The following is a 21,223-nucleotide window of genomic DNA, read 5'->3' as shown; positions in this document are numbered from 1 at the left end:
TCATCCATGCAAATAGGGAAATAATGAAAAGAAGGGTGAAGGAAAAAGATATAATAGGAATGAGATTATTTAGCTCCATCAAGGAAAAGGGAGCAAAAGCATTAATCTTTAAGTTTAAAAAGGATACTTGGTAAATAATAAGCATACATTCTCCATGCCCAGAGTAGACATAACGAAAGAAAACGGACCACAGCCACAGCCAGAGGGGACATTGATCTGGGTAGTAGAATTTTCTCCTCACTAGGTCTCTGGAACAGAAAAGATGCCCTTGTTCTGATATGGCTTAGTTGTAGCTCCACCCCTCAGCACTGTTCTCACTGCCTCAGGCGTGGTAAGCATAGCCCATCTTTTCAAGATGCGCCCTGCCCCAGACTCTGCCCGACATGTTGACCATAACTGACATGCGGACCACAAACTCATGAGAGGACCATCAGCCAGAATAACCCAGACTAGCTGCTCCTGAATTCTAGACTTAGAAGATGATAATGCTTATTGTTGCTTTGAGCTGCGAAGTTTGGGAATAATTCATTACAGTAAATAACCAATATTTTAACAACCTGAGGAACAGAAAGGGCAGAGCCAAGTTTGGGCCTAGGAAGCAGTTGAGCTGTGATCACCTCAGTCAACCTTATGAGAGTTTCTGAAGCTGGCATGACCCTTTAGAGTCATATGTATTCACACAGATCAAAATGTAGAACTACACCCTAGAGTTGGAATTGCTGATAGCCAGGCTTCTCATTCGTTGGCGGGCACTGATCTGTAGTTGCTTGGCCCTTTATGCTCTATCTCTCTACCCCTGGTTCTCACCTAAATGCCGGAACCTTTCTCCCCTATATACTGCCTGGAGATCCTACTGCACTCCTCACACAAAGGACACTTTATGTGAGCTTGGAGAACATACCTGAAAACATTATGGGTGAGTTATATCAAGACATTAATAGAGACCTATCTCAACAAGTCCCCCACCATGTCCTGCACAGACTCTCAGGTTAATACAAGGTTCTCAAACACTTATTGTGATGGGACACTGTGAGAGACTCAAAAGAACTGAGACTCGGTCTTTACTCTTCAGGAACTGAAAATCAAGTCTACCCGCTAACTGGGACCCACAGGAGCTGAATCCAATCAGCTAGTTTTTCTTCCTCACTGATACAGCTCTAGTTACCAGGGGAAGGAACTGTCTGAGGTCACTGAAGCTGTGAAGACACTCTTTAGTAGTCTTCCCTCCCTCCCACCACTGCCCTGTCTCCTTCCTTCCCTTTCTCCCACCCCCCACCCCCAACACAGTTTGTGATAAAGGAGAATTACGCCATTATGAACAGAAGGTATTGGCTGAATGACTTGGGTTTCCCATTATCTTCATTTAATTCTTTAATCCAGAGTGGGTATTTTCATTTGTTTTGTTAAAATGCACTTATGTATTGCCATACATCTAGTACTTCAGTGGCTTTCAAACTATTTTGACAATGACCAATAGTAAGAAAAAACATTTACCTTGTAATCTATCCAAGTATCCATCTATCTATATATATCTTTCTTTAAAAATATCACCAAAAGCATGTGGCCCTATATGCGCAATATTCTGGAATAGATCTTTTCTATTCTAGTCTATTTCTTTTTGTAAAAATACTGGTCTTAACCCACTTGATTTCATGAACCATTAATGGGTCGCGACCTGTAGTTTGAAAAACACTGCTGTCTTCTGCCATACCACAGGCCTGGCCTCAAATTCAGGTGTTGGCCTTGTGTAATACAAACCTTAAAAGCCAGTGCTGTCTGCTTGCTAAATTGTTCTTCCTTTAGAAGTTAAAAGTTATCCTCGCTAAATGTACTGGAAGCAACATAAATCTGAGACTTTCTCAGAAGTTGGCATTAATGGGCTGTAATTTGGTGCCAGCACTGGGAATATCAGTAAGTGCACCTGGCTCTGTCATTCTGCTTGATTGTCTGTCACAGTTGGGGAGGTACTTTCCCTCCAGATGCCCTTTGATGCAGCTCCCTTGAAAAGAATGCAAATTCTAGTCAACTCTGGCCAAGACTCCGATGGCCCTGGAGCTGATTGGATTACATGGCAAAGAGGCATGTGTGTCTGTCACTGGGAAGAGTGATGTGTTGTATGGGGAAACCAGGGGAGAAGGCAAGGAAAGGAGGGCAGGTATGGGAGAATTCTCCCTAACCTTATGCCAGCACTCCCAAAGCAGTAGTAATGATCCCACATTTGTGTTCAGTTCAGTCACGAGGATGAGGGAGAGAAGCCGACACGATCTGCAAGTCAAACTGTGTGTCAGGCCCTTCTGTGGGCACATTTCCATATGGTCACTGTAGTAAGGAGCTGACGTGTATCAAGTGCTTATTTTGCTTTAGGCGTTTATGTGCATTATCCCTTTTTAATCTCACAATTCTTCGAGGCGGAGGCTATGTGAATCTCAATTCTGTAGGTGAGAAAACTGCAGCTTAAGGAGGGAGAATAATTTCCCCTAGGTGACACTGCCAGTATAAGAGGGAACCATGACTGGATCCCAGAGCTTCCCGAGCCCGGAGCTTGTGCTTGTCACCACCACTCTACATCGTCTCCATCGGGTAGATAGGAAACTGGCTCAGAAAGGTTGTGTCCAAGGTCACACAGCTAACAGGTGGCAGAGCCAGGATTCATGTGGAGTCTGTACTGACACCATGTTCTTTGACTAGAACCACTCAGCGCTGCCATATCCCAAGCCCACAATGACCTGGAGTAATTGAAGGGGAAATGTGGTTCTTCCAGGAATGTCAGCTTGAATAGGGCAGAGTGAAATAATCACAGGGCTGCTATTGAGAGACGTGTACTCTAGTGTGGATTCTCTACAAGCTTACTGGGGGTGGAGGGTGAGGAGGGCAATGTCTCAGATAAATCATCCTGCATCTTCAGACAACTAACAGTAATAATTCAATCTCCTGGACACTTCTGAGCTCCCTAAGGATCAGACTTAAAGATGGGAAGGCTTTGAAAATTTTTTAGTTTGGTAGAAAGACTCGACTCTTAAAATTCCTTCTTAAACCATGCACCTTATGAGAGGCCAAGAGAAATGTTATATTCTTCATTGCTTAGATAAATAGAAACAAACTCCTGGAGGGCAGGACCATGCTGCATGGTACTTCTACTTAGCACTCAAGTCTTTCTCCACTGTTACCTTGTAAAGCCCCAGAAAAGAAATTTCTAGTGCCAGGGAAGATATTTAAAATTGGGGTGGAGGGAGGGAAGTGGCAACCCCTACCAATACCACTGGAGGCATTTAAGCAACAATTGTAATAGTTGTTAATATTATCTATATATGCGTATAATATTATATATAATGAATTAATATTACATATAATTAATTAACATAAGTAGAATTCTAGAATCATTATCTCAACAGGAACTTAATTATTCTGCTTATAATTTGGAAACTTTCCATATATTGGATGTATTGTTGTTTATTAGGGTCCTCATATCCATGCCCTTTATATATAATGGCCTCACAAGCTTATTTAGGACAGTGACTGTGTCTGTAATGCTCATTCTGGTGAGCACAGTGCCTGCCACATAGCAGGTGCTCAATAAATATTCACCGAATGATTGAAGTTGTTGATATCCTCCCTCTTTTTTAGTTCAAATGGGAAAATAATGGTTGACAAATACCACAGACCCATTTTTAATTTAAAAGTGAGGATCAAGGTTTTGATGAACGAACACTGTTCCATAGTCTTACAGGCTCAGTGGAGGCTTTTATCACTAAACTTAACTGACATTAGTACTAAACTAGCCACATTGGTTCTTGCTCTCCAAACAAACAAATGTCTCGTAGAGATTTTTTGGTTTGGGCGAAGTTTTTACAGTTTAAAATTTGCAACCCTGGACAAGAATATAGTTCCCAGCAACTTGCATCATGGCTGGATGTATGTTCCTCCCACTCCTGCTGTGTGCATGTGCGTCACCACCCTCCCTGCCCCCACCGAAATGGAAGATGCATTTCTCCCTACTGTTTACAGACAAGTCCCAGGAAAGACCAACCTCAGTCTCTTTGGTACAAGTTTTACAAGGGCCACCCAAGGGTACAGCCAGCTGACTCTAGCTGTTAGGACATCTGACAACTCAGGGTCAAGGGAAAATAGGATCTGAGGCCAAAAAAGAAAATAGACTGGTAAACTGGAGTAAAACAACTGGAATAAAGACTTCCTTTCAAAATTCAAACAGAGTCCTCACCCTTTGAAGGATAGGAGGTACAAAACAATGGCAAGACAACAGGAATAAAAGCCACATAAATCACTGGGCTTTTCAGTTTCTATTTACAAAGAAAAAGCTCCGGGTCATCCTTTATTTTCTGTGTTTATATTCATGAGAAAGAAAAAAAAAAAAAACAAGGAGACTATAAAACTGAATATGGATCTCAGCATTACCAGCTGAACAGATGAAGGAATTTAAATGTGTTAATTTAAAAATTATGATCACAATGAAATACCGCTTCATACTCATTAGAATGACTGTTATCCAAAAAATGGAAAATAACTAGTGTTGGAGAGGATGTGGAGAAATTGGAACCTTTGTGCATTGCTGATGGGAATGTAAACTGGTGCAGCTATTGTGGAAAACAGTCTGTCAGTCCCTCAAAAAGTTAAACATAGAATTAGCATATGACCCAGCAATTCCACTTTTAAGTATATACCCCAAAGAATTAAAAGTAGGGACTCAGGTAGATCTTTCCACCCACTGTTCCTGGCAGCATTGTTCTCAACAGCCAAAAGGTAAAAACAACACAGCTAACTGCTCATTACAAGACAGGTGAATGGATAAATGAAATGTGGTCTATTCTATACGTTCAATGGAATACTATTTAGCCTTAAAAAGGAATGAAGTTTTGACACATGCTACAAAATGGACGAACCTTGAAAATATTAATGCTGCATAAAATTAGCTGGACACAAAGGGCAAATATTGTATAATTCCACTTATATGATGGCATCTAGAGTAGTCAAATTCATGGATCCAGAAAGCAGAATGTAGGTTACCAGGGGCTAGGAGTATGGACAGTGGAGAGTTAGTGTTTAGTGGGTACAGAGCTTCTGTATGAAACATTTCTGGAAATAGATAAGTGGTGATAGGTATGAATGAACTTCATGCCACTGAATTACACACTTTAAAATCATTAAAATGGTCATGTCTATGTTATGTATATTTTATCACAATAAAAAGAATATGTCGTCAAACCTGTGAACCGATTCATTACACTTGCAGTGTCATATCAATGTTACCACCAGCTCCTACCACCTCCCAGTGAATAGGGCTTGGGTAGCACAGAGGCAGAGGAAGTGGGAGCTGCCAGTGTTCACCAGCTGCTCAGCTGGCCTTGAACCGCTCTCCTCCACCAGGAACCAGGGGAGATGGGAGCTGCTGCTTGGCTTCCAAGTCCCCTGGAATAGCACAGACTGTGGGGAAAGGAGGCGTTGCACTCACCAGCTGCCCCACCCCATTCCTCCTTACCAAGCAGGGGCTTGGTGGGGGGACCCCTTTCTGGCCACCCACCTGTAGGTTTGCACAGAGCTAGGGAAATGGGAATTGCTGTTTGGCCGTCAAGGTTACCTCAGCCTGCCACAACATGGATCTGGGTAGGTGGGATGGGTGCAGCCAGCCTTCCGCTGTTCCTACTGAGTTCCTGTAGGTTTTGATGAAAAACTATTTCGTAAATTGTTGTCAGCCCTTTGATCAATCTCCAGAGATTTTGTATGATTGCCTTTGCTAATTTTTACTAGCTTAATACATGTCTCTCCAGGGATGAAGTTTCACTGGGATCCCTGCACCACCATTCTGGAAGCCACGCCTTCTCTGTAGAGCTTCAACTAACCATAATGGAAACATACATATTTTCGAACAGCAGCATTTTGTACAGGTCACTTTGAAGGATCTTCCTTCGTGTGTCAGTCTTCTACCTTTCTTACAGTATCCCAAGGAGAAACAGAGATAGTGGTCACATCCAATCTCAGGTTTGTCTAAAAACTTGGAGATGATGTGGTGGTGGCCAAGCCCTTTGCTCAGAGAGCTAACAGTCTGAATAAGAAGCATGATTTGATTAGATAAACCTGAGATCAAAAGTGAAGTGTCCCTGCAGGAAGGTAAGGGGATTAACAGTGTGGAGGCATGCAGAGCTTTTGGAAAGACAAGCCCTTTGAAATCCACACAATCATCTGCGTCTCAGATAGGGGCTTTGAGTGACTTCTGAGGGGATTAGACCCTGTCCGTGGTGTTTGCTTCATAGAGATGCATCATTATTCTCAATGATGTTTATTGAATGTCCCCTCAGAGGCTGGCATTGTAATTATCCGTTTCTAAGTCTCTGCATAGCCTTGCTTTGATTTTGCTTTTTTTTTTTTCCTTTAAAGACTTTGCTATTGCTGGGGATTTAATATTTCTCTTATTTTCTGTTGGTTTTTAAGGAGAAGAGGCAGTTGACTCAATGCTCTGTATATACAGCCTTGTAAAGCCACAGCTGAAGATTTTAAGTATTATCCTGCTTCGGATAACCTGCCACTGTACAAGAAGCTGTTTTCTTTGCTAGACTTGCTACAGGTTGGAAGGGAAGCTGTCCTTCAACAGTGGCAAATGACACAGCTATCATTTCTCAGGTCCAGAATGATTAATAGGTTTTGCCTCATCCATCCCCTCTTCTGACAAGGTTGGATAACAGTTTCATTATTACTACTTTCTGGAAGAAGAAACAAAATTATTTGCCAGCATGCTTAAAATGATGAATTGCTAAAATGAAAGAAGTATCTTTATAATCCTTTTAGATGTCTCTTAATGTAGCTCTTCATTTTCCTTCCAAAGACCATTTGTTTATTAAGATCTGCCATGTGAAAACTCGCAATGCGTATTTCAAACATCAGTTTAAAATGATTCTTCAGGTGCAATGCCAGTAACTTTAATAGCCCCCTTTGCAATGCTTCTGTGATCTCCCCGGCACGTCCTTCGAAGCTCCCTCCTGTCTCCCCTTCCCTACCCAAGTGCATTCTGAATAACAAAGAGTTTCTGGCTGGACTTACTGTTTGGGTCAAGTTCAGAGAGTGTCCTTGTGTTTCTTTCATCATCTAATAAAGATGGGGGGCGGTGTGGGCAGTGGTCAGGGAAAGCACGTCGTAGAGAGGAAAGGCAAATGGAGATTTTTTATTCAAAAACTGTGGCCCCATCACTTTCTCTTACATAAAAATTGTATTCATCCCACACTTCCTACTGCAAATCACTCTGGTACGACGTGACAATGCAGCAGATACCCAAGGACTTTTCCCACATCACACTACAAACACAGTCACCCTCTCTGGGGAACCTAAGAGAAACTTTTGGGCTTCCACTTCCCCTCCATTTGTTTGAAGGATCAAGAGAACACAGTTCCATTTTCAACAAAAATTAAAAAGGAAAATCATGAAAAGAGCCAGCCTCCTCTTTTTTTCTCTCTCTTAATATATTGTTGCATCCAGGGAAGAGGAAGCGGTGAGCGCCACTGATACTGGGTCCCCAGGGACCCTATAAGGGTCACTCCCCAGCTATCAAATGAGCATGTCTTCCTCCACTTGCACAGCAAGTTTGTAATGGGACTGGAAGTTACTTTTGGCTCAGCTCTGCTGTGCAAAAATATGAAATGCCATGGTGCTTCAGAGATTCAGGCTGTGTTCACACCTGGGTTTTCGTAGGGAAGATAGTTTTCAGTTTTAAGGCTTTAGAGATTTGAAAAGCCATTAGCCATATTCCCGCCAGCCTCCATCTTAGCCAGGCCTTGATAAGATGTGTGTGTTCCTTAAGGACAGGAGCAAATTCCTTCCACACATTTTTGTTTTTTATTTCTTCTTTAGGTACTGTCGGTGGTGCCAATGGGCCAGTTCAGTTTGGGACTTAAAATATGACAACATCTCATTTATTCTGCATTGTTGCAAAGTAATGTGTGCAGTGGATAAAAATGGTCAGATGACTGAACTGTCACTCTTCGAAGAATTTAAAATGAAATGTATTTGGAGTGCATTTAGTTAATAAATAGGTAGAGATGATTAACCTGTTCTTTGACCATGCAAGTTCATTATTATTAACATGCTTTTACTGGCTGCATCAGAGATGTCCTCAGGGCCTATAGGGATGAAAAAGACTTTCTGCAGCCTCACTTATGGTCTTGGAGTCTTTCCTTGGTTTTCTGATTTCTAACTGTGTGCTCATTTGTCCTCACTTCTGCCATTCCTTCCCAGGATCTGTGTCTGACAAGTTTCATTATCGTCTTTGGTCCCAACTACTTCACCAGCAACTGTAACCCAGAACAAAACTGAGAGAAACCAGATTGCTTAATTCTACATACATTACTTGGTAAATATGCTCTCTTGTCAAATGAGTAAAAAGCATGGGTTTTATGGTAGCTCTGAGACTCTGATTCATCCCTTCTATCATTATGTGAGGAGATGGGCTTTATAGTAAGTGGCATTTTGTGCTTAGAAAAATAAATATTTTTGTTACTATTATAATTAGCCTTCAACAGAACAAGTCACTTGGACCCCCAAAACAGATTTTGAACCGCCCACTTTAACTCTTCCTTGCTACCTCCTTAATCAAGGCCAATATTATCTCTCACAGACTATTAAAACTGCCTCCTTCAGGTCTCCCAATATTATTCTGGCTTCCTTCCAACCCATCCTCCACACTTTAGTCAAAATGAGTTTTGGAACATGTTAATCTCATTATCTTGCCCTCATTGCCCAGTGGCTTTCCATGTCAACCTCACCCTACATCACTCTCCCTCTCCTGCTGTGTGCTGCCCACACCATCTTCTCTCTTTGGCCGTGTTCTCTATACCACAGTCCTTTGTGCATGCTGTCTTCTCTGTCTGGAATGCTCTTCTCCCAGTTTTCCCCATGGTTGGCTCCTGATGTCCTTAAGTTCTCAAATTAAATATAAGTTTTTCAGACAGACAATTCCTAACCACTGTAATTAAAGTAGGTATTCCCAATTATTCTCTGTCTAGGGTGGATAGACATATGGGAGTGAACACAAGTATGAAAATCTTTGTATCACATATTAACATCCATTGGGTCACATGCATCACGAAAGAGACATTTAAAAATCAGGCAGACAATGACTTTGCCAGTTGACTTCAGCCCTCTGTCAACAGCCACTCCAGTGCTAAAACAAAAAACATATGAATGAAGTGGCCACAGTAACAGATATGGAGGCTATACATGGGCCCAACAGCATGAAGTACATTTGCCAACGCTGATCTAACTCCTATCACTGCTGAATATCCAACATGCCAGCAACAGAGGCTGGTGCTGAGCTTCCAATATGACATCATTGCTCATGAAGATCAATCAATCACTTAGTGAGAAGTTGACTATATTGAATCCTTTTCATCTTGAAGAGCGAGTGGTCTTTTGGTCATAGGAATGGATGCATACTTCCAAGGGTAGAAAAAGGAGTTGGTCCCACCTGTCTGCACTGACAGTGACCACTGTTCTACTTTTCATCCCTGTAACTCTGCATTCTGCAGGGTTAGAATTCTCATCCTCAGAAAGGGATACACTTTCACTCGGGGACATAGCAAGATTATCCATTGAATTATAAGCTACAGCTGCCATGTGGGCATTTTTTGCTCCTTGTCTTCAGGGACCAGCAGACAAGGAAAAGAGTCACCATTCTGGCACAGGTAATCAACCCAATCATCAGGAGGGAGAAGGCTGTTGTTACAAAACGGGTCATGGAGGAATAAGTGTGGAACCCTGGTAACCCATTGCGGTTTCTTTTGGTACTTCTCTTCCCACTTGTGACTAAAAGAACAAGTGCAGCAACCCCTTGCTGAAAAGGGCATGTGTCTTAGTCCACTTGGGCTGCGATAACAAAATACATAGACTGAGTGGCTCAAGCAGTAACATTGATTTCTCACAGTTCTGGAGGTTGGGAATTTCAAGATCAAAGTGCCATCAGGTTCTTTGTCTAATGAGGGCCTGCTTCCTGTTTTGCAAATGGCTGCCTTCTTGCTATGTCCTCAAATGGTGCAGAAAGTCCTCACATGGCTCTGGTCTCCTCTCCTTGTAAGTGCACTAAGCCCATCATGGAGGGGCTTCCATCTTCATGACTTCATCTAAACCTAATTACCTCCCAAAGGCCCTACGTCCAGATACCATCACTCTAGGGTTAAGGGCTTCAACATGTAAATCTGGGGTGGGAGGACACAACAACGGAGCAACATGGTGGTTGAGGCTCAGATGCTTTGGGGATGAGGATATGGGTCACACTACCTGAAAAGCCACTGAGACTGGCAGAGGTGATACCTGATGGTGACAGGGATGCAGACAGGTAATGGAGGAAGGAGAAAATAAGCACGAGCTATTTCTCCTAGACTAATTACAGGAGCGGGGGCTAAAGCTGATCCCACTCATCTTCCTCTTCTAAGTTTTCCTTGAGAAAGAGAGACCCACTGGTATCCTGGAGGAGATGCCCATGAATATATACAAAGAAGTGGGTAGGAGTGAGCAAAGGGTGGGCTGTGGTAGACACAGAAATGAGCTAAGCAGTGTCTCTTCAAGGAAGGACTTGTACCGAGCTGTGGGGAGTGCAGTCAGCAGACAGCCTGCAGCCACTGGCTCCTTCAGGGTCTGTCCCTGCTACAGAGATCCTGAGATCATGCCCTTCCCAGGGCAGCCCATACCTGGTGACTGAGCGAGGTGGGTGACAAAAGGCCTGGACATCACTGCCCAACCTGGTGCAACTTTTGGTGGGCAATCCTTGCCCAGAACTGCCTGCTTTGTTGGGTGAGGCTTGGTCACAGTTTGCCTTCTCTCTTTATTCAGTCTTCTTTCCTGCCCTTTGTTTTCACTGCTGCTAATCCCTATTAAACATCTTGCGCCCAGATTTGTCTCATCATCTACTTGCAAAGAAACCAACCTGGTATAGGCTACATGCTTTGGCAGCAGATGAAATTTGCTAACTAGGTCATTTGGAGGAAGTTATTTCACTCTGTTGCACCTCCATTTCTTCTTCAGTAAAATGGAAATAACAACATTTGCCTCTCAGGGTCATGTGAGGTTAAATAAAATCAAGTGTGTAATTACTTGGCACGGTGCTTGGTATTTTAGAGTGTATAACGTTTAAGAGAGAAGCTCTCTCAGAAACGGCAACTTCCCATGCCGACACAGCTTTGTGAGTTCTCTGTTGAGAAGGAGCTGAGTGTTCAGTTTTCTGGCCACTGTGTTGATAACAACGGCAAATTCTTACATAGCAGACACAGTGAGCCAAACACTTTTCAAGTGTCTTGCATATACTAACTCATTTAACCCACAAACAACTTGATCAGGAAGGTTCCTAATCCCATTTTACAGATGAGGAAACTGAGGCACAGAGGTTCACAAACTGGTTCACAGGTCTCAAAAATTGCAAGTAGCAGAGCTGGGCTTCAAATCCAGGAACCTGACACCAGAATCTGTGTCAGGTGCTCATGCCCAATATAGTACATGGCCCCTTGGGTCAACTTTATCCTAGAAAGAGCTTGATGCAGAATAAGGCAATCTTGCCGCTAACCTCCTACTTCCTCATGACACCCTTCCAGAACTAGTTTTTCTGAATGGGAAATAAAAAGAGGATGAGGAAGATGTCACCTGCCTGCAGATAGTCTGAGGTTCACTAATCCTCTGTGAAGCCTTGAGACAGGGAGAATCCAAAATCTGTGTCTTCCTGGGATTGAGGCCCCAGCCAAACGGAACCTCCCTGGCAGAAGGTATGAGAGTAGGGATGAGAGACACTGACAATGGCAGTTTCCTTGTGAAATTTGGGGCATTTGCAAATAATCAACTCAGCCTTTTCAACAAGTCTTTATTTTGCTTAAATTAAAACATAGGTTACATGCTATTTTCAGGTAAACTGCTTTATCACTGAAGCAGAAAGCGATATTCACAACTTGGGTTGCTACACATTTGGAGTTTTAGTTTTTAAATAGCAAGCCAGAATTCTGTACAAAATCAACATTTGGTGTAATGTTGTCCAAATATGTGAAGGATTTTAAATGTTAGCTCTGTTACATTTTGTTCCAGCAAAGCAGACAAAGATCATGATTCAAAACGCGATGTTAATATTTTATTAAATGCCTTTAGGGCTTAATAAATACAGTATGAACATTGGGCTTTCTCATGCAGCTACTCATATACAAATATACCAGATACCCTTGTGGGGTTATGGAAGGTCAGCCTCAGTCTCATGGCCAATAGGGAGTCAAATTTTTAAAAAGAAAGAATGAAAGAGGAATTAGAAGGCAAACAGAGGGGGGTAATTATAGGCCTGAATAAAAAGGATAAAAGAAAAATACGCCTCTTGGCTGGTCAGTTGGCTGTTTCAGAGTGACAATGGTCAAAAGCCTGGAAAGCATTTGGTAGTGACCTATTTTCAGAGTGTCACAAGGAGATGAATGCCATGCTGTCCTGGCCCTTAGAGTGCTGGTAACCTTGGATGGTTTTATCCTTAATTCTCTCTAGATGATCCCCATGGGCTCTCCTTCAGGTGTGCATTCTGGCTAATTAGCTCATCAGGCAAGTTTGGCCAACTCTTCCCTTAGCTCTGCACTTAGGCACAGGGTGTCCATATAATTGGTCACCCAAACTGGGATACTTTTTTTTAAATTTTATTTGTATTTATTTTGAGAGAGAGCTAGAGAGCAAGTGGGGGAAAGTCAGAGAGAGAGGGAGACAGAAACCCAAGGAGACTGGGCACTGTCAGCACAGAGCCTGATGCGGGCTCCAACTCCCAAACCATGAGATCACGACCTAAGCCAAAATCAAGAGCTCAATGCTTAACTGACTGAGCCACTCAGACACCCTGAGGATCCTATTTATATTTTAAGTGTACTTGTTTATTGAGAGAGAGAGAGAGTGAGAGAGAATCCTAAGCAGGCTCTGCACAGTCAATGCGGAGCCTGACTCAGGGCTCAGTCTCATGAACCTCAAAATCATGACCTGAGCCAAAACCACGACTCAGACATTCAACCAACTGAGCCACCCAGGCACCCAAACTGGGATACTTTTGAGAGTTAAAGTGACACTCTTAGTAATTACTCTGGGACAAAGCTATAAACCAGGGTTGTTCCAGGTAAACCAGGATGTTGGTCACTCAACAACATACAACACCAAGATTTTGGCCACATTTCTCACAGAGTCAATGTATATTTACCCTCAGGCTAGATCTAATTAAGTCTCTCATACCCAGAGTTAAGAACTAAAAACAGGCTTTATAATATACTTCATAACACTTTTTAAATTACTTTCCTTAGATATTTTTTTCTCCCTCAAAATGAAATTTTACTTGGAAGGCTAACATGAAAAACAAATGAAATTTGAACCACTTTGAGTGAAGTGGGAATGAGGGCTGAGAGTTTCTCCTTCTTCCCTGGCAGCTCTGGAGGGACCCAAGAGGGACCTCTGACTCCTCGATCCACAATTTGGAAACCTCCATTCTAGACCATCCTCTCTCCATCTCAACATGAACTTGTTCTTCAAACATACCCACATGATTCATTTGGTTGGAAAAGACTAGAGTTTGCTATTCTGGATTTCCTGGTTCCTGTTCCAGCCTGTTCCTGTTCCATACCCAGAATGAACCGGAAGTCTGCAGCCCTTACAGTATGTCTTTGACACAGGGCTACTGAAAGAATGAACACGTAACAGGACCCCAATAGCCAGAGGCCTCACAGACCATGCTGCCAGCCTTGTGAGTGATGTCATCAGAGGCACTAATGAGCGATATTCAAAATGAACGGAAGGCAAGTTGCCCCTCTGAAGACTTGGAACAGTTTCCTGGCACAGAGCTGTGCTTGCACCACAGAAACCCACACTATTCCACTCACCATCCCCTTTGCAGGTGCTTGACCTCAGGGCATGGGTGGCAGTAGGAAACCCAGGCAGCTTTGGCACTTTGTCATGGTGGTGAGGCTGAAAGAAAGAGCTTTAAGCAAGGTAGCAGGAGAAATGTGTCAAGATTGACAAAGCCCACGGGTGGATGATTCGAAGTAGATGCGGCTGAGGGGGAAGCACCTTGGCCAAAAGAAAAAGCCACATCCAGCAGTCAGAGATGGGCCAGGTGGTCTAAAGAAATGTACTGGGAACTTTAGGAGAAGAGAAAGCAAAGTAATAAACAGTACCTACCTCTACGAATAAGAGTTGAGACTACCAACCAAGAGGCAGTTTTTACATAAACACAGACACAGTACCAGAGGGTTACTGCTTATGGCTAGTCACAGGTATGCGACATCCTGTAGGCTCTGCTTTATTCGGCACCCATGCCTAAGGAAAGCCTACTGCTGGGCTCAACCCACCCACGGTAGTCTTCACCCCTGACTAGAATCACGATTCAAGCATCTAGGAAGAAATAATTAGTCACTGTAGGCGGGCTATGTATTTTTAGACTTATTAAATGACCATAAACATCACAGGCATCATCTTCTAGTACACAATTGTGTGATTATACAAGAGTACGTGTGTGTGTATTGTGTGTGTGCATGTGCGTGTGTGTGTTCATGTCAAGAGGCTCTTACAGAACAGGTGAGAAGCCCTAAATCAGCAGGATGATTTCAAGGTCTCCTACTCCATATTTTAATGAATCTGAAGCCAGAAACAAATATTTATGGAGTCCCCGGGAGGAGTCTTGGCAGCCACCATTTTAACCTCGTCCGTCTTTCTCAACCCTGGCTGCACAGAAGAATCCTCTGGGGGAAACTTTTAAACAAATACCCATATTGGGGCTCCACTAGACCAATGAAATCAGACTCTCAGCGGCTGAGGCTCAGCCTTGGTATTATTTTTTAAGGTTCCCCTAGATGATTCTGATATGCAGGCAGCTTTGAGAACACAGCCCAGAATCTGCTTACCAGTAATTACCTGATGGTTAGCATAATACTCTAAATAAGCAGTGCTCAGATTTCAAGAATTCCTCCCCACATCCCTGGTCTGGCACTGAGAAGAAACCCACTGCCCCTAAGGCTTCCTGCGGCTGCCTTGTGGGGCATGAGGCCTCAGAGCAAGGTCTCCAGGAGGGGGCTCTGCTCAGGACACAAGGGGTGAGCTGGGACACACTGACCACTTTGGGGACCATCTGAAAATGCGTGCCACAAGCCATACCTGATGACGGAAGCTGCTGCAGAACAAGGCAGACCCAGGCAAGGATCTAAGTTCTGCTGGGTTTTCATTAGTTAAAATTATTCCTGTTTTCTTAAACATGCGGAAACTACTTGAGAATATTCTCTTTAATACCTCACCCTCCTTTGGCATTTTTGGCATTGTGGATGATTCAATAAAGGTGATTTTTATATATACAACTACTAATATTTTCATCTATCTGGAAAAATATTATAACTTCCACACATTCAACTAAATCATCATTAATAAGGTAACATGTCAAGCACCGTATTTTTGCAACTAAAAAGAAATCTACCATGTATTATGTATTAGTCAAAGGAAAATAGAATTTCTAAAAGCACCTCAGCATCTGCTTGGAATTAGGTATCTAGAATATGTACAGCTTATTATACTGGAGAAGCATGAAAAAGCACTGAAGAAGCCCCTGCATGCATGTTAAAAATCAAGGGCCCAAGGAATGACCTGAGAAGCATTTGTATTAGTGAGGACAATCCCTGCTCGTTTAGTCCAGGCCATTTGTAAAGATCTGCGCCATTTGCCAGTCTCCAGCAAATGACAGCTCGTGCAGAAAGCTATATTTGAACTGCCTATTCTCATTTTCCAAATGTAATTTTAGAGCTGTCCACTTAGATACCTAAAAGCACTGCTTGTTTTTCCATTTTCCTCTCCAGTAATTCCTTTAAACTCTCATCTCTGTGCTTGAAGTACAGGTAATCAGAAAAGGAGGGGCCCCTCCGAGCACTCTGCAGAGCACTGAGACGGAGACACTCTTCCTTGTGGGCAGATTCTCTCTCCAGGCTGCCCTCTGCCCCCAGGCTGTCCTTGCTCCTCTCCTGGTGCTCTCTGTTTGGCTTGTCCTCCTTTTCCTCCTCACAGGTGTCCTCAAGCACCCTGGGAGCCTGCTCGGGCTGGGTGGTGAGATCCTGGGGGGTGCAGGGCTGCCTGGGTTGGGGGTCCAGGCCGGGGCTGTCTCCACCCACTTCATAGCTATTGTCCTCCTCCTCTTCCTCATGGCAGGAGCTGCCCCGGGCACTCTCTCCATCTGACTGGAACGCCGGCCCCTTCACTCCACGCTTCTGGGAAAGGTCAAAGGGCTCCTCCTGCTCCAGACCCCTCAGCACTCCTGCCGTCTGCGCCAGGGCGATTCGCCCCCTTCCAAAACCTGTGAGAGCAAAAGCAATGTTCAGGTCCCAGGAAAAGCTGTGAAAATGGCCCACTGGGTGGTACCCAAGGCCATTTAGTATAGTTTGATTTTACATTTTAAAAATAAATTCCCAGTAAGGCTGTGGAGAGATGGGCCTTGTCACAGATGAAGTTTGCATCCGTGTAACTTCCTTAAGGTAAATTTGGCAACATGCACTAAATGCTTAAAATAAACATAGCTCTGACTTAGCAATTATGCCACTGAGAATTTACACTATGAAAACAATCACACAGGTGCACAAAATATATGTGTAAGGATGCTCATCACATTTTTTATGGTGAAACTGAAATGATGGAGGTTTTTTAGATAAATAATACACTGAACCATGTGGAGAAGATGTAGAGACCTACAAATGGTTATAAAAAGGTATTCTCTATATATTTTAAGTAAAAATCATATTTACCATATATATTTATAGTGTAGACCAAATTTTATCTATCTTTATCAAAATATCTGGAAGAATTTACATCCAAATCTCAAAATTCCATGATTCGGACATTTTTCTCTTCAATTCTAATGTCTTTCTTATTTTCAGTGAGCAAATATTTTACCAGAAGAAGAAATAAAATCATAACAAAGGTATTTTCATCTTGAAAAAAAATGCACAAAAATATACCATTTGGGGACAAGAAGGCCGCCTCATAACCAGTGGTCCTAAGCACAGACTGGAGAGGGCACAAAGAGATCCCCTTGAGGAACTCTAAAGCCCCTGTGTCCAACCACAAGCATCCCTGCTATTGGGCACAGTGATGCAAAAGGGTCTCACTTTTAGTTTCAGTTGGAGGGCCCTGTTGGGAGGGACTTTTCAGGAGCCAGAAACACATAGTAGGGCTCCGCCTAATTTGATCTTGCAGGTCTCTGCCCCTGGTGAGCCAACAGCCAGGCCCTGAGGAGGAGGCGGGCAGAACCAGGCTTTTGGCGTGGGGGCAGACGTCCAGGTCTGCTTGCCTTATGATATCGTCAGGCAATGAATCTGTCTATAGCTTTAATCTTGTCAGGGGCACGGGAGGCTCTTTTTAATCTGAGTCATGATTTTTGAGCCATTTCAAACACTAGAGTGAAAAAGCACTAACACCTTTTGTAGATGAAAACATTTAAATTGTTGAAAGTCTGTTAACTTTCAAAGCATCTCTCTGATACATAGTGATGCTCTTTATTTTTTCAGAAGAATGACAGAGTCCTTAGGTGCCTTTTAGGATTTGAGCATCCATATGGGGTAAGTTGTGGTGACCAGGTTAAGCTTTCAAACGGATGAACATCTCACCATTGCCTTCTGTCCCCAACCCCGGCAACTGAACAAACTTCACCTATTCTGGAAAAATCCAGGTCTAGGTTGGAAATTGGCTCAGGCAACTAGAGATGCAAAGAACAATTCAGGAGAAAACCAGTCTCAGGGAAAGAAAACTGCTTTTGTTTTTTAACCAGAATATTTTCAGGGGTTTTGCCTAAACTCTGGGCTTTGTTTTATGATGACCACAGTTCTCTGTAACTCAGGAGCACTATAAGCTCAGTGGGTGAAAAATATGAAAACTATAATTATTCTGTTTCATGCTGCAGGTGCTTGTGTGCATCTTATTTATGAATACGTGTGCCTGCTTGACCAGCTCTCTGGAAAGGGTAAGAGAAGCAGGCAACACAAACAAATCTGTGTTTGCCTGGTGTAGTGAGCACTGGTGTAATTCAGAAATTCCCGAGATGGGATCCCAGTTCTGCCTTCAGACCTGCCATGCCCCCTTGGCCTCGGTCTCCTCTTATATAAAATGAGAACAACACAGTCTACCTTGGGACATTGTGGGCACAAGCAATAGGATTTCTGAAGTGCCTACTGCCGTGCTTTAATCATACTGGTATCAGCAAACAGTGGTTAACATGATTTTGTAAGGTCCATAAATGTGTGTCTTCTCTCCTCACACACAGACCTTCTAGGGAGCAAAGATGGTCTCATCCCCCCAGTATCTTCTGCAGCACCTAGGGCTCTGCTTTGGATACAGGTGCATTTATTGCCTGTTCATTGAAGGACTGCTTGATTAAGTAACTAGAGAACAACCTGGTGAACTCAGTGGATCTGGAACATAAACTCGTCACAGCTAAGGGCCGTGGCACTGAGGGGGCGAGAACTGCTTAGCAGTTCACTTCGGGCTCAGTGGGGGAGACGGAAGCCCCTGCTCTGCAGATGGGCCAGTGAGCCCTGCCAAGCAGGAAAGCCGTCCCTGGGTGCATCTAGTTATGAACAGGAGACCCAGCCTGCTACACACATCCTTCTGTGGAGGCAGAGCTTACATGCCTGTTTTTTAGAAAGGAAAGAAAAAGAAAAAAACCACATGTCCTTTAAGAGCAGCACGATGAAATGGATACAATAAAGACTTTAATGTCTGGAAGGTCTGTGTTCCAATCCTAACTCAGCCACTTTTTCAGTTGAGCAAGTTTGGGCAAATCACTCTCTTGAAGCCTCAGTTCCCCCCATCTGTAAAATGGGGAAAATATAAGTTCCTCCAGCCTTGAGTTGCTGTCAAGATTAAAGGAGGCAAGGCACCTGATGTGGTGTCTGAAGCAAGAGCTAATAATCGTACTGACTGGAGTGGTTATGATGTTCTCATCTGTCCTCTGTAATTCGCTTTTACCTACTACCTTCAGATAGTACTACTGTATTTGTTAGAATAACACTGTAAGCCTGTTTCTGCTCCTCTGCTGTGGTCTTGACACTATGATCCCTTTTTCAACAATAAGAATACCCCCCCCCAAATAAAGCCCCCTAAAAACAAGTTGAGCTCCCTTTTTTGTCATCCACCAGCCCCAGCAGCCTTGGGTGCTTCCTGGAAGAGTGATTACCTTGAGAATGGAGGCCCCGCTCCATGACTCCATGCTTGACTTTCATGTGGCGTGTCAGGTTCCCCTTTAGGGTGAATTTGCTTGGGCAGTAGAGACACTTGAAGGGTTTGCTGTCGGAGTGCAGGTGCATGTGGCCCATTAGGTTGTGCATCCGGTTGAATTCCTTCCCACACAGCTGTCAGAAACAATGAAGAGGATGAGACAGGTTACTTGTGGAGTTGGGCCCTGACCCGCACCTAGGCCTGCATGAGGACGGATGTGCCTTCACTTTGTTTGGATCTTGGCATTTTAAGTGGCCTCCAAGTAGAATGTCCCCAGTGAAGTCAGGGAGGGTCTGGACTGCGCCCAGGCCCAGAGGTGGAGCAGGGAGGGATGGATTCATGGGCTTGTGTTCCTATCGCACAGGGATTTTTCAACTCATGGCAAAACTTGCAAAGCTAGTAAGGCTTCTTTTGAATGCGAGATGCAGAAAAGGAGAAAAGCTGAGCTGAGAAGCAATTGCTCAAAGTGTGCTTCATTTTAATAATAAGTATATGATTACCTGTTTAATATTTATGGAACATTTATAACATGGAAGAGACTGTCCTAAGTCTACCATGGAATATCACATTTAATTATATCAATCCTATAAGGTGGGTGCTGTATCATCCCCATTTTACAGATGGGCAAACTGAGGGATTAAGGCACTTGGCCAAGGCACACAGCTAATGGGTGTTGAAACTGGGATAATGAACCCAGGCCACTAGACACCAGAGGTCACATGGTCAACCACCACACCATCCTCTGTGCCCTCAATATAACTCTTCTGTTAGACTGTATCATGCAATGCATTTCTAATTTAAAAAAAAATTTTTTTAACGTTTATTTATTTTTGAGACAGAGAGGCAGAGCATGAACAGGGGAGGGGCAGAGAGAGAGGGAGACACAGAATCTGAAACAGGCTCCAGGCTCCGAGCTGTCAGCACAGAGCCCGACTCGGGGCTTGAACTCACGGACCGTGAGATCGTGACCTGAGCCGAAGTCGGACGCTTAACCGACCGAGCCACCCAGGCGCCCCTGCATTTCTAATTTTTTAATTTGCTTATTATTGGAACGGATAGCAAAGTTAGAAGGAATAAAAGACAGATCTAAAGAAGGAGTGTGTCTTTTTCTCTGGGTAGAGATTTGAAGTCCTGAAAATATTATCTCAGGTGTAAACATGTTTTATTCATTTCTTTTTTTTTTTTTTTTTGTCATTTTGTCATTTCTATTTCTAACAAAGTGCAGATGCATGATGGATCAGAAAAGTGGTTCTCCAACTTCTTTTGAACAGAACTGCCTTTTCAAAGGCAATTCATGCAGATACGGAAGGTATAAAACAGAGTCCACTGCTCTGGGTCTTTCCGCCCTCTTCCTGTCCCCCGGCCCTAGCAGAGCAGGGTTCGGAGAACCCAGCCCTTCCTTGGCTGTGCTGGGAGGAATACAGAGAAGGGTTTTGTGTCTGTGCTCGGGCCCGAGTGTTAAGGAGGGAACATTTTCCTTCCCTTCCTAACCTCAGAGGCCCATGCTGTGAGGGCAGTGATATGGAGTGAAAGAAAGATCTTTGGAGAGAGAAGTCAGGGTACAGTGGCCCCTGAGGCTGACACCAGTTTTCCTTTTGCACTGAGAGACATTTTCAGGGACGATGTTGGGGGTACTGGATTGAGTATTTATGAATGAAGGCACTGTTTTCTTCAGGTGGCCATGGAGATGGGAGTTACAGGAGCCATGGAAGAATGCATAGACCTAACAAACAGAGACGTAGGAAGACCAACTGCAAAGAATGCCAGGTGGTAAGAGGCAGCCAGCTGGGGTGACAACTTTGTCACAGATAATCCACCCATGGATAATGAATAATTGTTTCTGTGTTTTTAAATGATTCACATTTGGGACTTTTAAGTACTTTTCCCCTTTTTACTTCCTTACTGGCAAGAATGAACTTGGCATACTGGTGTCCCACACTCAGTGTTCAGAGTAGCTGCACAGCACATTCATTTGGAAAGGGTGACCTGAGAGGGG

The 21,223-nt window shown here is 43.5% G+C and overlaps 2 protein-coding genes across 6 annotated transcripts in view; one reads left to right on the top strand and one right to left on the bottom strand.

The window, feature by feature from the left end:
* Positions 1–16,281, top strand: part of PTCD2 (pentatricopeptide repeat domain 2) — a 115,022-nt gene extending 98,741 nt beyond the window's left edge. The window contains exons 10-11 of the mRNA XM_019463056.1: positions 8,239–8,353; positions 16,171–16,281. Of these exons, the coding sequence (XP_019318601.1) occupies positions 8,239–8,316 (78 nt within the window). The 3' untranslated portion in view covers positions 8,317–8,353; positions 16,171–16,281. The remainder of the gene's footprint in view (positions 1–8,238; positions 8,354–16,170) is intronic.
* ZNF366 (zinc finger protein 366) overlaps positions 11,832–21,223 on the bottom strand; it is a 73,107-nt gene continuing 63,715 nt past the window's right edge. For all 5 annotated transcript variants that reach the window (XM_019463048.2, XM_019463046.2, XM_019463049.2 and 2 more), the window contains 2 exons: positions 19,187–19,361; positions 11,832–16,315 (listed from right to left, as the gene is read on the bottom strand). In XM_019463048.2, coding sequence (XP_019318593.1) covers positions 15,780–16,315; positions 19,187–19,361 — 711 coding nt within the window. In that variant the 3' untranslated portion in view covers positions 11,832–15,779. The remainder of the gene's footprint in view (positions 16,316–19,186; positions 19,362–21,223) is intronic.

The sequence above is a fragment of the Panthera pardus genome, unplaced genomic scaffold, assembly GCF_024362965.1.
Source record: "Panthera pardus isolate Hobbes unplaced genomic scaffold, ASM2436296v1 HiC_scaffold_2, whole genome shotgun sequence".
NCBI lineage: Eukaryota > Metazoa > Chordata > Mammalia > Carnivora > Felidae > Panthera > Panthera pardus.
Note: the sequence above shows the minus strand (reverse complement) of the source record. Positions and strands in the feature narration are given on the sequence as shown.